At 29.3% G+C, this 15,314-nt stretch overlaps 1 protein-coding gene across 1 annotated transcript; it reads right to left on the bottom strand.

The window, feature by feature from the left end:
* Positions 1–7,121: 7,121 nt before the first annotated feature.
* Positions 7,122–12,714, bottom strand: LOC109806332 (cell division control protein 6 homolog B). The gene is made up of 17 exons (XM_029272786.2): positions 12,459–12,714; positions 12,314–12,380; positions 12,001–12,221; positions 11,514–11,588; positions 11,335–11,435; positions 11,096–11,202; positions 10,944–11,003; positions 10,718–10,791; positions 10,475–10,525; positions 10,204–10,253; positions 9,461–9,587; positions 8,859–8,948; positions 8,125–8,187; positions 7,953–8,048; positions 7,717–7,806; positions 7,515–7,612; positions 7,122–7,378 (listed from the first exon to the last, which is right to left on the bottom strand). The coding sequence occupies exons 1-16, from the start codon at positions 12,549–12,551 to the stop codon at positions 7,580–7,582; spliced, it is 1,398 nt and encodes a 465-aa protein (XP_029128619.2). The 5' UTR covers positions 12,552–12,714; the 3' UTR covers positions 7,122–7,378; positions 7,515–7,579.
* Positions 12,715–15,314: the final 2,600 nt, after the last annotated feature.

Here is a 15,314-nt window from a genome sequence, read left to right as displayed (position 1 = left end):
CATATCTTGAATTTTTATGAGACAATAGACATGCAGAAACTGATATATATGCCACTGCCACGCCAACTAATCTCAATCTCCTTATCCCTTCTTCTCTCTTTCTCTCCCACCCAAAACCCAGTTCCTCTCCTATTCCTAATCCCTATCTCACTGGCTAGTGTTTGCTCCTTAATGCTTCCGAGGTAAATGACTAAAACACCCTTTGCATTCTTGACCTTGTGAACCAAAATTTTGTGTGGTGGGGGTGTTTTTTTGGGAACATGAATTGTGGGAGCTAGGGAAAATATCTTGGGTCGGTGTGGTCACTTTCGAGCTGCTATGCCTATGTGCACAATTGTCTCCATCGTTTACTGTTTCAACTTTGAGGGACCAACTTTGTTTGTTTGAGCATTCTTGAATTGATTTGCCATTCACGTTTGTACATAAATTAATATATATATAGGTCGCAAAATCAAGCAAGAGCAATAAATTTATATGTAGAGTAATGACACTTATACCATCATATCACTAGCTAGGGATGTGAAATCGAATTTTAAATATATAATTGCGTAAAATATTATAAATAAATAAATAAGTTTCATTCTCTATAATATTTTTATTTGATTCAAATATAATTATCTTTTACAAGAGATATGTATGAATTAAGTTAATTTTTCATAATAGTTAATTACTGTAAAATTTAGAGATCATTAAAGTTAATATTGTATACCTTATAACAAAGTGTTCCTCGTATAGTCAGGAATCAAATTCCTTACAACATACTTAAAAAACTTGACTATTTGTAATTAACCAGATTTTATTGATATGAAAGCTAAGTTGAATAAAGTGTTTTAAATAATATATTAATAGTGATTCTCTTTTGTACCTAACAAAAATAAATGATTGTTTAATTACTATAATGTTTGCATTTAATACAATTTCATCAATTAATAGTTTACAATAAAATGTTGGGTTGCAAGTTCCTATCACTTTATTTATGAAAGCCCTTTGCTCCTTTGAATCACCGTGCCTCTTGCACTAAAGCTAGCTAAATTTTCTCCATATATGGATCATATGTTAAACTTATTTTGCTAGATTTTTTCCATCCTTTCAAGGCATAATGTGATTAATCTCACGTTAGGGTAAGGTAGTTTTTTATGACAAGCACTTCCTCATATGGTCAAACTCAGCGGACGAAGCCCATAACTTATAACCAGCTAGAATTAATCTACTTCTGATTCATTGTTGACAATCTTTTCTTATTTAAATTTCATTGAAACTTATACAACTTTTTTGGGACTAGTGAGAAGAGAGCTTAAAATTTTATATTTAAGAATAATAATAATATAGGGGCAAAATTATGTGTATAAATTTAAGAATCACTCATTATAAATTAATTTAATTTTGTAAGATTAAACAGTGTTTGAAATAAATAATTATATTCTTTTATTTCTAATCTAAACTATAGCTTTAGTTTCTACTTTTGTCTCATTTTATCATTTTTAATGAGATAACAATAGAACTAAAAGTCAAATTTAACATAAATATTTGTCATTTTATTTATTTAAGATTAGATCATGATCAGTGATTAATTAAATTTTAGTGATCAATAGATAAAAATTTAACAAAGAGACTAAAATTATTGATTTTATAAAATTGGTGACTAAAATTATAGAATAAAAAATTAAGAAACTAAAATTATGAATTACATAATATAAAGGAAAAGAGTAATTTAGCCTAAATAATATAATTTCTATTTTTTAGCCTAAAGATGAAGGAACTGAGAGAAGATATATTATATAGGATGTTTAATTATCCTTTAGATGGCACATTTGCCATAGTTTTCTACATCTTCACATACACTATTTGTTGTAACTTATTACACAAGTACTCCTTACTTTTTCAATCCCTACATTAATTTTCCTTAATTGTTTGAAATATATTAAACTGATATCCCTTATACATTACTTTAATCCTTTTTAATTATTTAAAAAATATTACATTGTGACATCTTATTAAAGAGATTATTGTAAACCTTAGAAAAATAAGAGTGTTAATGCAATTTCATAGAACTTTAGCTTGTAGTAGTAGATTAAGAGGGGGATTGTCACATAGAGGGATGAATTAGGAGGCATTTTCAAAAAATACCTATGCTTGAAAGAGGAAATTAGCAGGTATTTGAGTGAAGAAGATGGTGAGTCTCATGGTTAAAAATTTATCATGGATTTAAGGGATTGTCATAAAATTAAGCAATAAAGACAAAAATAGAATAATCCCTACTTCTTTCGTATTATGTATTTGTAACCGAAGAAACAAAGCTTCCTCTCATGAATAATGCATTATGATAATGGGTAATACTTTATCAAAAGCAAAGCTCCCTCCCTCCCATGGTAATACATTATCATGCTAATTGGTAATGCATTATGATAATGTATTATGTGTGAACATCATCATATTCAGCTATGGAATAGAATGGATAATGCATTATGTTCATATATGTAGAAACAGACATGAATGAAAAGTGAAGGGTAAAATGGTAATTATATGTATTATTTATTTTTACATAAAATACAGTTTTAAAATATCAACTTCCATTTCTTTCTTACTTAATTTTATTTTACCTATCAACTATAAATTCTACTTTATTTCTTTCTTACTTATTTTTTATTAGATCAATTCTCACATATTTCATCCATTTCCTTTCAATTCCTTCCAGTCCTCCATCGAGAGCATAGTAGTGTTAGCGTAATTAACTATTATTTTTTTAATCAAATTGACGTGATTTTCTAAAATAGGAACATATTTCCAAACAGACAGATAGAGTATTTTTTAAATTTTATATCACACTTATGAGTTATGAAATCTTTCTATGTGTCTCAATTATTAAATACTTGAGTATTTAGTAGGATATTTTCTGTCTGAATATATATATATATAATTTGAACAGAATCAATAAATACTGGGCCACCATCAAGACAATCTCATAAAATATGTTGGGCCACAGGCGGATTTGACACACAAATATTTTATACTATGATCCAACAACTCAACATAATTAGCTATCTTCGTTCAAACAAAAAATCAATTTGCTCTCGAATTATTAATAACAAGAATTCTTAATTCAAATAAATGGAATTGTTTAAACGAAAAAAAATGTCTTTTTTACAATAAAAATGGAAAGAGTCTTTACGTAAATATTATTTTACAATAAAAATAATAATTAACTAAATAGAAGTGCCTAAACTTCACTAAAGTGTCTCTATATATTGCAAAAGGTAAAGTTGAATTTAAAAAAACGTCAATAAAAATAATATTTGTTAATTATTATTTAAATTTATTTATAAATATTCAATAACACTATATATTATCACATATCAATTATCGAAAATGTGTGCCCGCGGTTATATGTACTAGTATCATTTTAGATAATGACTAATTTTTTAAGACATCGATATAAAATTATATATTCATAGTCAAAGTTTATTAATATTTTAAAATATATTTATCAAAATAAGAGGAAAAATATTGATAATGTATTATTAAAAATAAAATAAAAAATAATTTCCTGTATTGCAAAAAAATAAAAACCACCATATAACATGATAATATATATTTAAATGACAATTTTATATTCTTTTTTACATAACTTGCCATAAGTTAACTATGTGTGGACTTTTGCTTGTACATAAGATTATTTTTAAGTATATTTTCACATTTTTTATTAAAATATTTTAGAAATTTCATTATTATATGTCCAAAAAAAAAAGACTAGCAACTTTCACATGTTAGATATTATTGACCACGTTAAGATCATAAAATACTATAGTCAGGAAAATTAGTTTACAAAGAACAAATGACATTCCGTACTTAATTATATACAAAATTCATACAAATTTTTATAATATATTTTTAAAATTGTATATTAATTCATGTTCTTCAACTAACGACTCACTACAGTACCTTGACCAAATAAATTATCGGTCCAAATTTCAAAACACTGTTTTCTCTTAAACTTCTTCCAATCAAATACATTCGAACATGATGCAGTTATAAATTATAATGTGGCAATCGTAAGTTACCATTTCCAAAATCATAATATTGCAGTTTTTTTTTCTTTAGCTAACTTTAAATTGAAAATTATATATATATTAGTAATTTATAGGCAAAGGATAAAAAATAAATAAAAATAAAAATAATAAAATAAAAAGAAGATATAAGCACTGGTGTACGTACTTATGTAGTTGAAAACTGAAAAGGTTAGCGTTTATCAAGTAATAAAGAAACATCTAAAATATTTTGTTTGTTTCATTAGTTACAAAAACTCATTGGTGTAAACGTTAAGCATATATTTCCAACTATAAATAGAGCATTTTATTCCCTTATTAATTAGGTACCGACAAAGCATTTCAGTGGCCTCAATAAAACTCCATTGTTCAAAAGATCATGGCAACATTCACCAACTTTTGTCTAATGGTAACCTTCATGGCTAGTGCTACTTTGTTGGTCAAAACAGGAGTTTCATATGAAGATTATGACCCATCAGAGGGTCCTCTCCCTCCCTTGACTAATCTTGAAAAAAAAATGTTGGATTGTATAATGAAGTTGCATACACCTTGTGATGAACTCTACATGTATGGTACAATATTTACTAGCAATGAAACAGTTAGCAAAGATTGTTGCACTCATATTGTCCATGACTTTGGAAAACAATGCCATGATATAATGACAAATTATATTATAAATTTACCAAAATACAAAGCAAATAGAACCCTATTTTCGCAAAGAAGCAAACAAGTATGGAATGAATGTAGCCACCCTTCGTTCCAACTAGATGAAGGTTTAGGTCAAAGTTTTGCTAGTGATCCTAGTTCTGTTTCAAACAGCTCAAGCCCAAGCCCATCACCTGAAAATTATTTAGAGGATTGTGCAGCTAAACTATATCCAGACTGTGGTAATGAGTTATATTCTGCAATATTTTTTGACAATGATACAGTTAGTAAAGAGTGTTGCCAAAACCTTGTTGTGGACTTAGGGAAAACTTGCAATGATAAGATGACTATGTATATTTTGGAATTACCAGAGTTTAAGCCAAATAAGACTCAAATTTTGCAAAGGAGTGACGAAATTTGGAAAGGATGTAAGGATTGATTGCACTTTAGTCCACCATCTTTGAAGAAATTTAATAATTTGAGTGCTTATATGTTATTGCAATAATTATCATAATGTTACATTATTGGAATAAAAAAATAATGCAGTTCACTTCTATTCTCTCACAATTTTCTATTAAACTAATACATTATCGGATGATGGATCATAACTATCATCCACTTTTATTGGTGAACAGTTATATAAAATTTTACATTTAAATCTCGAACATTAGTTGGATGTTAATTTTACTATAATATAAGTTTTGTGCATTGTACAAGGTAAATGTCTATTTTTTATATAATAAAATTCTATAATAAGTAATTATAGTTAATATATAAATAATATTTTAATTAATATTATTGAAATAAATATATCTAAATATGCAAATTATATATTTTACTACAATGGGCAATTTACATTAGCACTTGGTTATTTTTTTTCTATTACCAATTTCTTTTAAAAAGTTATTGAAATTTAATGTAAAAATAAAGATAATATATGATAGATTAAAAATGTTAGACAATTGAATAAATTTAGATAATAAGATAAATAATTAACTCTCCATTTTAACTTAATTGAGAGAGAAAATAAGAGTTAATCTTTAAAATAATGAACAAAAATTTTAAATATTAAGTCACTTACTAAATATTTGTTCACATAATTATTTTTTTAATTGTGTCATTGGCACGAAATATCTATTACTAAAATTAAATTTAAATCTTGAATAATTTGATTAAAGGATCCAAATCGTTATTACTTATATCAATCAATATTGTTGTTTATGTAATTATTTGATAACAAATATATTTATACATCTCCTCATTAATAAATATACATCTTTCCTTTTAAGAAAAATAAATTTTCTTATATGCCCTTAGATTTTTTTTCTTTTTCAAATAAGTTTTTTTTTTTTTGCAAATCACTAGGATTAACCTAGTGATTGAGGGTTGAAATAAATGTACATGGACTTAGATTTGATTTTCATTGTCAATATTGTAATCTTTCCTGTAATAAAAAAAAAAGTCTTAATTATTTAATGATATGGTTCAATTTTTAAATAACTTCAAATACTTTGGTGTAAAACATTTTATTTGATCAGAGAATTTACAAAAAATTAAAATTCAATCATCTGTAAAATTTCTCAATTATAAAATTTCAAATCCTCCTACAAAAGTAAAAAATTTAAAATTCTTTTTCTTTTTTCATCTATATCCTCTCTTTCAAAATCAACATAAAAAATATCAATAAATTTTTAAAATTATTTAGTATTTAAATTTTTTAAATTATTAAATACTATCTAATATTATTTTAAAATAAGTCATTAATTATTTAAAATTAACTAATATTTAATTTTAAAAATTAAATCTTCGAATTTCAATATATATTTATTTAAAATTAATTAATTTTATTTACAATAAAAATTAAATTGTGACATACAAACTAAAAATTTAAAATTTAAAAAATTGGATTCACTTTTTCAAACCCGTAGACTTACACCATCGCTTATGCAAAAAAAAATAATAATAATAATAATTAAAGAAAATGTGTTTACAAAAGTAACAGTCTGGAATGAGTTTATTGACAAGGCGACGGGGATCAATCATATTGAGCAGAAACATCACCCTACCATGCGACTAATGTGAGGCCTTTTTCGACAACGAATTAATTATTGAAGTTTGCCGCGTCAACTCACAGGAAATTGGTAAATATTGCCACTGCAGCTTAAAAATTATATATTTCTAGAACCACAGTTTAATTAAAGCAAAATCCAATTTTACGGGGACAACCAAATTAAAGTGATTCTAGCAGTTCTTCAGCCCAAAATTGGTTAAGTCTGAAGAACTCGATATATTCAAGATTTCAAGTCATATTTGCTTACTCTACCTCCCATCTAGTTCATTAAACATTTATCAAACTAATTTTATGCATTTGATTGCAACCATTTGGAGATTTGTTTTACAATCTTCCGACTTCAACATGACATTCGTTGCTGATTTTGACATTTGAAAAAATTATTTTATTTGTGTGAAATAAAAAAATGTATCTATTTCTGTTTTTTGCTACAATAAGTAATACAATAGAGCTTTATCTCACTAATAGGTGGGATCAGAAAAAATAAAATAGCATAAAAAAATTCTCTGAACACATTTTGCTACTAAGGTGAAAATTCTGCACAAGTGACTTTAAATCCATGCTTGGTCGAGTGTACCACTTTATAATGAAGAGACACCGGCTTGAACCACATGTTTATCTGCGTATGGACAACGAAACGCTTTTAGAATTTCAGCAATAAAATTAGAGGAAAGTAAAGATAATAGACGCGTCTGAAATTGAATTCCATATAATACAGTCCACATAGAAAAGCATGTATAACAAAAGCTTCTAACCTTAAACTAAGGAAGAGTCTGATCTCAGATCAAGCTGAATAAAAACTACCCATCTATCAGCAGAATCATTTAAGACAGTTTTGAAAAAATCGTATTCCCTGTGTCACGAAATCTGAAGATCAACTACAAATCTCCAAATGAAAATTAAATTAAGGAATAATAAAATCAAATGATACAAGATCTTAAGGGACTGAAGGACTACCTGCAATGCAAAAGTAATATCACCCTCATCTACTTTAGGCGACACTCTTCTTAATTTATCCTCTCGAGCTTGTCCTAATTTAATAAGGCCCTGCAGTTACAATATATATTTCATCATTTCTATTTTCACCTACTATCACTTTCCCTCATTGATAAAGCACGCTTTAAGACAAAATCCATCCGGTTCCAGGGAGCTACATCTAGAAATCCAACATCAAATGAAATTGTCTTAAATACCTGGTCATTTAGCACTCTGCACATGTTTGAAAATTCTAAAATTCCTGCTGGAGGAATTATAGATGATTTGCATAACTCCACGTACGATTTATACAACTGCATCATTATTTCAATTTAGAAATCAATGTACAGGTTGGAATGGATCAAACCCTTGAAAGTGTCTGAAACATACCTCTCCAAGGTTTGTATCTTTCTTGGCACCAAGAAAATGTTTCATAGATGAGCAGAGTATAATCTGCAAACAATACATATCCAGAGAAGTTATAGCCGGTACCTAGTATAAAAGGTGCTTCTGCATTGGGTTTGGTTAATTTCAGTGTTCAGTTAAACAAGCAAAAAAGGTTGACTACACGTCTAGTACCTTAATTATTAGAAATAGAAGCTCTCTCATCTAATTCCTCCAAAAATTAAAACACATAACTTCATTTTGACTTGTATGATTATTTTTTATTCATTTTACCTCTTTGTTTCTTCTCCTATAAGTACTTAGAAAAAATTGTCCAAACTTAAGCATACTCAGATCTTTAGATTCGTTTGAGTATTCTACTTAAAAATTTAAACTGCCTACCCTTATTATCATACAATCAGTGACTATCAATTTCTATCATAGTTCACATGGTTGATCAAAGGTCTCTCCAAGTTTCAAGTTTATTGGAAAAAGGCATAAAATCAATATTATACATGCAAAACTTTATGACTTTTTGCTAATGATTGTAGTTGACAAGACACTTTCCCTTCATCTTATTTAATATGATGTTTTGAACATTCAATAGGACTTTTGTGATAATTAATAAGACTCAGATTTAGCCTATTACATATTCAAACCTATGCTAGCATTTAAAGTAGGTCAAAAGTAGTTAGTTCCACTAATAGAAAGCCTCAGCTCTGGAGTTTAGTTCACGTTACCTGCTGATGATGTGGAAGAGCTTGTATTGTATCCACCACCGGTGATCTATATGTCTTGGACAAGGTAAGAGCCATATGATCAGTCCTTACCTGCAATTTGATTTGAGGATCTCAGGCCTTTAGTACAGTAGTAGGAAGAGTAAACGAAGAAAATAACTTTACTTGTTTAATAAATCTAAAATTATTGTATACAGTTTATAGTGGTGCTCAGATGTCCTTAACAATTTCCTAACAATAGTAGACTCTGATTAAAAAAAATAGTTCATTGCAGCTATAACATTAATCATACAGAACGCTATTACGTTAAGTTGCCTATACCTAGTATGATCAACAAGTCAAATTAGACTAAAATTAATGATCTATTTTCATGACAACACCCGAGAACAACCATCTGAACTTAAAAATTAGAACACAACTGGAAATGTATCCAAACCTACTAATGAATCAAGAGATGCGTGATAAATGCAGATTAGTTCTCATTACATTTTTTTCCTTCCTTAAATTGTCCACAATTTTACTTCAGGGCAATACTTTATAATTATCTGCAGGTGCGCACAAAAAATTATAATCATCTTCAGGGCAACAGATTTTTGAACACTTACAACATCAAATTCTCGTTTCTTGATAAAATCAGGAGATGTAGCAAGATTAAGAGATTTCTCTTCCAATGAAGTATTCAAATTGCACGCAGATTCTCTAATTTCTGCTTCAAGCATCTCTATTGCACTCCTGCAAGGGAAATAAACTGTTAAACTTGTTCTTTTGCTGGATTTTGCGCTGGCTAAATTGACAAAGCAAATTGTGACAACAATCTAATACGAATGATACAATTTAGGGGAATGAAATAGGAAGCTTACTACTGGCACTTTCTCAATCCCTAGCTAAGTATCAAAAATATTCAAGAACAGTGATAGCGTTGAAGAATGTAATGAAAGTGTAACCCAGTATTCACGATACATGGGAACTCTCCTCTAATCAAAAACTTGATCCAATCACACCCCTTAACTAACTTATATTTTCCTAATTCATTTCCTCTCACCAAATACATTTAACTGTATTGGATAGTTATTATTTTGACTAACTCACTAGGTTCTAACCCCCTGCAAGAGGCTTAATAGGTTCCGGATTGAAGTTTAAAACTTTAAATATTGTATCTTAAATTTTACATTAAACAAAAACAAGGGTTCTGTAGTTGTAGTAAAGTTTCATTTAAACCCTTTCTATCAATAGAATGAAATAAGATAAAATGAACACGTAAGACGAATAAGCTTGAATGCACTAATTTATCATGAGCATAAAGTGCAAGTAATAATAATAATAATAATAATAATAATAAATGACAGACCTGCATATACATAGAGCATTCCGCATGTCTCCAGAAGCTGCAGCAACTTTCTGCAAGGTGGAATGCCAATTAGGCTTTACATGTATATTATTTCAAGATGGACTGCAAAATAGCACTTTCTTATGCTCCTACTGTCATTAGTCTATTTTTTTAAAACATAAAACAGCAAAATGGAACTTAATGCATCTTACCTGAGAATGAAAAAAAAGTAGCATAGCCTAGCATTATTTTTCAAAATTAAACTTATGTGAGCAATGATAAATGGACTCACCCTAGCACACAGTTCCAGGGCTTGCTTTTGGAAGACAGTGTAAGGAAGTTCCTGGCAGTGAAAAAGAAATTATTAACAAAATATTCATCAACAAGAAACGTAACATCTGGTTCACATTTTTTCCTTCAACAAGACAATAAACTCTCTAACAAAGCATCACAACAATTTTCTTCCAGTAGCCATGATTCAAGGTGAAGGCAGCACAATCCTATAACTCATCTTCAATAACAATAATAATCTTACATTTAACCTTTCTTCAAGAATCTTGAGGATCTGATCTTTAGTGTAAGCTCGAAAATTTACAACAATAGGCTTGCCTAGAACAAAACAATAGAAGAAATTAAAAAGTGCCCAATGATGTACTCAAATAGAATAGTTCTTAATATGCATGATCATTGAGATGCAATATCCAAAGAGTTTGAACTAAAATGGAAATTTTTATACAAACTTATTGCATTGATTTACTCACAATTTAATGATGTAAGCCTTGGAAGAAACCGATCAGCTAGATCAATTGCATTTGCTACACCTGTAAAAACCAGCACAATAAGTCCAGAATGACCCAAATAACTTGCTAATCACGAGATGGAAACAACAAATTTTCATTCATAAGAAATTTACCTATTAATATACATCTAGAGAAAGGAAAGGTGGTGAGCATGAAAAGATCATGGAGAACGGCTCTGTCTTTGGTTATCAAATAATCTAATTCATCAGCCACTATTAACCTGTTACAAGGAATGCATATTACTTCTTTGCTAGCATCCAGGTAAAAAACCATCTATGGCTGTCAAATTATATTATATTCCCTTTCAAAATTTCTAGAATGCCATAGCCCAGGGCAAGGATATGTTTCTTACGTCATCTTCTTCATAGAAGATTTCTGAGAATACATGTTCTGAAGTTGCTGTAACGGTGTGGCTGAAACCTTTTTACCCTGAGGTTGGTTTAACTCAAGTATCTGCCAGAAAAAGCCAGCAGGTCAGTCAACTAACAAGTGACAATATTAACTTCAATGAAATGTGCTCAGCATCCCTACCTTTGTAAAAATATCAGATGTATTTGCAAGGGTTGTACAATTTAGAGATAAAACATCTGGTCCTGGAAGACCTGCCTGCAAATTATATTGACAAGGTCACATTAGTAAAAAGAACAAAAACACACATTACAGCTTAGATAATTAAAGATGTATCATAGTGTTATGGTATACTTTAGCAAATTATAGAGAATTATCAATTACATTAAGAGTTTGTTTGGATATAAGTTCATAAGAACTTTTAAGAGCTTCCTTACTAAAACAGAAATGTTTTCAACAAATAAACTATTTCAAAAATTATATCCAAATAGACTCTAAATGAACAAACACAACACACATTATTCTTCTCTATGGTTAGAGAAACTAATCAAACATACCAATGGCATATTAGACCTAACAATCAAGGACAAATCAACATTGAGTACCATCACAAGTTCACAACGGCACTAAAAACAGCAACAAGAGCATGAAACCAACAAGTAGAACACACCTCGGTAGCCCAATTGAGTAACTGCTCTTTCACTTTCTCCATAGACAACGATTTCCCAGTTCCGGGACACCCGCATAAGTAGAGACTCCCAGCCTTTTGATGCTCAACGCAGCCCTTGCAGAACCCTAACACCACACTCTGCTCCTCCTCGCGACACACAACCGAAGAAGGAGCAGTGGACAAGTGCAATGCCAACTTCACCATCTTCAACTGCTCACCGTCTATTAATTCCCCAACACAATCAATTTTCCATTTCAGGAAAAACAAATAAATAATGAATTAATGGACGAAAGAAAAAAAAAATGAAACTCACCTTTGGGATTCCACTTGGGCTTCACAGCTGCCGGATCGGGTTGGTTTTCGTCGGCGAATCTGATAGCCTGCAAGAGAGTGACAAGAAATGGATTAATTAGGCGAATTGAAAGAGGGGAAAGAGTGATAAGGGTTTGGAGAATTACTTTGGGGGTGGCGGCGAGGCATCGGCGCGGGGACTTGCGGGGGGGCGAGGAGGGGTGGGAGCGGAGCGTGCGCTTGGCGGCGATGACTGGCATTGTTGGTGGGAGCGGAGAAGAGTGAAGGGTTAGGGTTTTGGAGAGAGTGGGAATGGGAAGGGAAGGGAGAAGAGATGATATAAGATTTGGAGTTGAGCGGGAAAACCATGGCAATGCGAATTGGCGCGCGACCTTTCCCGCGTCACTCGTCAAATCATTCACATTTCACTCGCTGCCGCTCGAATATATCATATCCTATGCTAAAACACTCAATTTTAAATCCTTCCTCATGTTTAAAATATCCGTTAAATATTTATATACTATTAATAATGCTAATATATTTTCGTTGTGAATACATTTTATTTACCTGTTTTTGTTTTTTTTCAAAATGTTTTTTCTCTCTTATATTTTTATATAGTTTTTAATTTATTTTTTTTTATAAATTTACTTTTTAAAACTTCTCACACTTTTTAAATAATTATTCTAAATTATTAGCTTTTTTAAACTTTAACTATTCTTTTATCATTTATTTTATTTTTATGTTTAAAAAATATATACAGATATATGTAGTACTTTTTATGTTAATATATATAATATTCGTTAATATATGTCTTAAAAAACCGTTAATTTATATATATATATATATATATGAATTTGATTATAATATTTTTGAAAATATTTTTAATTATAAAGACTTGATTAGAAGCTTGATGAAATTATCGAGACATGCACCTTAATTTAACCTTAAAAAATAGTTCTAAATAATAAATTAAATTAAAATATAAATAAAATTTAATCTATTTCACTTTTAATAACACAAGCATATATAAGAGCAACTCTCATCCTTGTTTTAGGCAATAAAAAAAAAAATGTTGTGTTTGGATAGAAAAGTTTGAGAGCAAATTTTTTTTAATTTAAAATGTATTGAGTTTAAATATTTATATATATATATATATATATATATATATATATATATATATAATGTAGAAAGAAGTTTAAATTTAAGTTATTTGTATAATATTTTAAGTTGGAGATTTTGGGTTTTTGTCAACTCCATGTCATTTTCATAAAACAAGTTTAAAGGAGATATACTTGTTTGTGTTGAATAATTGTTCTTTGTATTGTGAAATTTATTTGTAAATGATTGGATTTGAATTCCAATGTAAACCCTTAGATCTTGTGAGATCCATAATTCCCGATTTCATATAAAAGTGGTAAAAATTAAGTAATTGATTGACCAATGTGTTTAGGGATTTGGGTTTTAACCTCAAAGAGATGTTTTTAGGTATGTGTTTAAAATCCTTAAAGCCTTAAAATACAATAGAACGAAATGGTAATTAAATTGACTAAATAATCAAGTTAATATGAGTTCAAACCTTTTTATTATATTTTAATTCGTATAGAAAGTTGTGAGCCTAATCAAACATATTATATGACATAATTAGGCCTTATGGGTATTATAGAAATTATAGTCTTGGATGTTAACTTTTCAATGACGTTAAAATCACTTTAAAAGTATGTCTATAACTCAATATATGATAAAAGTAGTGAGCAAAAGTTGAATTGTTTGAATTATACTAAAATGTTGTGATTTTATAGTTTTTAGTATGGTCAATGGTAAAATCAATACTTGAAGTCAACATAAAAGTTGTAGATAGTTGTCTTAACTCTATAATGACGCAGAGATCAATATGATGGCATATGTATAGGCTTAGATATTGTGTTCATTCCACCTGGAGTCATAAAAGCTTTACATAAGAAAAAATAAGTGTTATGGATTAAGATCAAGTTGGGAAAACGTAATGTTATGAGAGAGTTTACAAAGTATTTGTGATGTGTATAAGAAAAGTGTTAAGATGTACAACTATGTGTTTGAGATGTTATGCTATGAGATGTTTTAAACATGTGATATATATGCATGTTAAGAGTTAAGTTAATGGATCCTTAATGTTGTACAATGATACTTGTGTTTAAGGAAATATGGAATGAGGTTAAGGGTGTTGTAGAGTTTAGTAGTATTCTTACGATTATGTTGTGATACATGTAAACCTTGTGAATACAAAGTGTTGTAAAGTCTAAGCTAATGGCTTAATCATATGAAAAAATGTGGGTATATGTGCCTAGTGGATACAGTGTGCATAGCGTGAACATGTGATATTGAGTCTTGCATTAAGTGTCGTGCGTGTCAAATGCATCATAAGTGTGTTTTGTGATGATGAGTATTGGTGGGGCATACAATAACAATAAAAGTTTCCCTTGTTTAGCTTAGAGATTCATGACCTCAAAGACAATGGGTTACGAGCCCCAATTAGGCCAATGGTGTGCACGAGACATAACTTGTCAAGGCACCATTTTCTTTATGTCTATGGTGTATCTCTTCCTTAACTAAGAGTGTTGGGTGTCAACCACCTTGGTTATGTGCCTCTCATCTGCTTATCCTCAAAGGCTATTATATGAGCCTCCAGACAACACTTGTATTTCTACATGCATCACATACATTTAGAATGAGGTTGGGTGAGTGCACCTTGCATTTGATAATTGTAGTATTATGAACTATATGTCGTTAAGTTTATTGTAATTTGTATATACATGTATATTACATGCTTATATGTTGTTTGTAATTACTAGGGGTGTCCACAAAACTATTTAAAACTAAACTTTTTAAATAATTAAACTAAAATAAATTAAATTATTTTTTTAATAGTTTAAACCAAACTATTATTTTTAGTGTAGTTTATAAAGCTAAACTATTAAAATTAATAGTTCAGTTCACTAAAACCAAATACAAGCACTGAAACTGAAACACATTCACGGATTCGGACT

Source organism: Cajanus cajan, chromosome 3 (genome assembly GCF_000230855.2).
Source record: "Cajanus cajan strain Asha chromosome 3, NIPB_CcT2T_4, whole genome shotgun sequence".
NCBI classification, from domain to species: Eukaryota; Viridiplantae; Streptophyta; class Magnoliopsida; order Fabales; family Fabaceae; genus Cajanus; species Cajanus cajan.
The sequence above is the reverse complement of the archived record's forward strand: the minus strand, read 5'-3'. Positions and strand labels throughout refer to the sequence as shown.

Bases quoted from the DNA above. Each gene is read 5' to 3' on its own strand.
- LOC109806332 (XM_029272786.2), bottom strand. From the start codon at position 12,551: ATGCCAGTCATCGCCGCCAAGCGCACGCTCCGCTCCCACCCCTCCTCG. The intron at 12,381-12,458 runs GTAATTCTCCAA...ACTCTCTTGCAG, and splicing joins GCCTCGCCGCCACCCCCAAA to GCTATCAGATTCGCCGACGA. The intron at 7,613-7,716 runs GTAGTCCTTCAG...TTCGTGACACAG, and splicing joins ATATTACTTTTGCATTGCAG to GGAATACGATTTTTTCAAAA.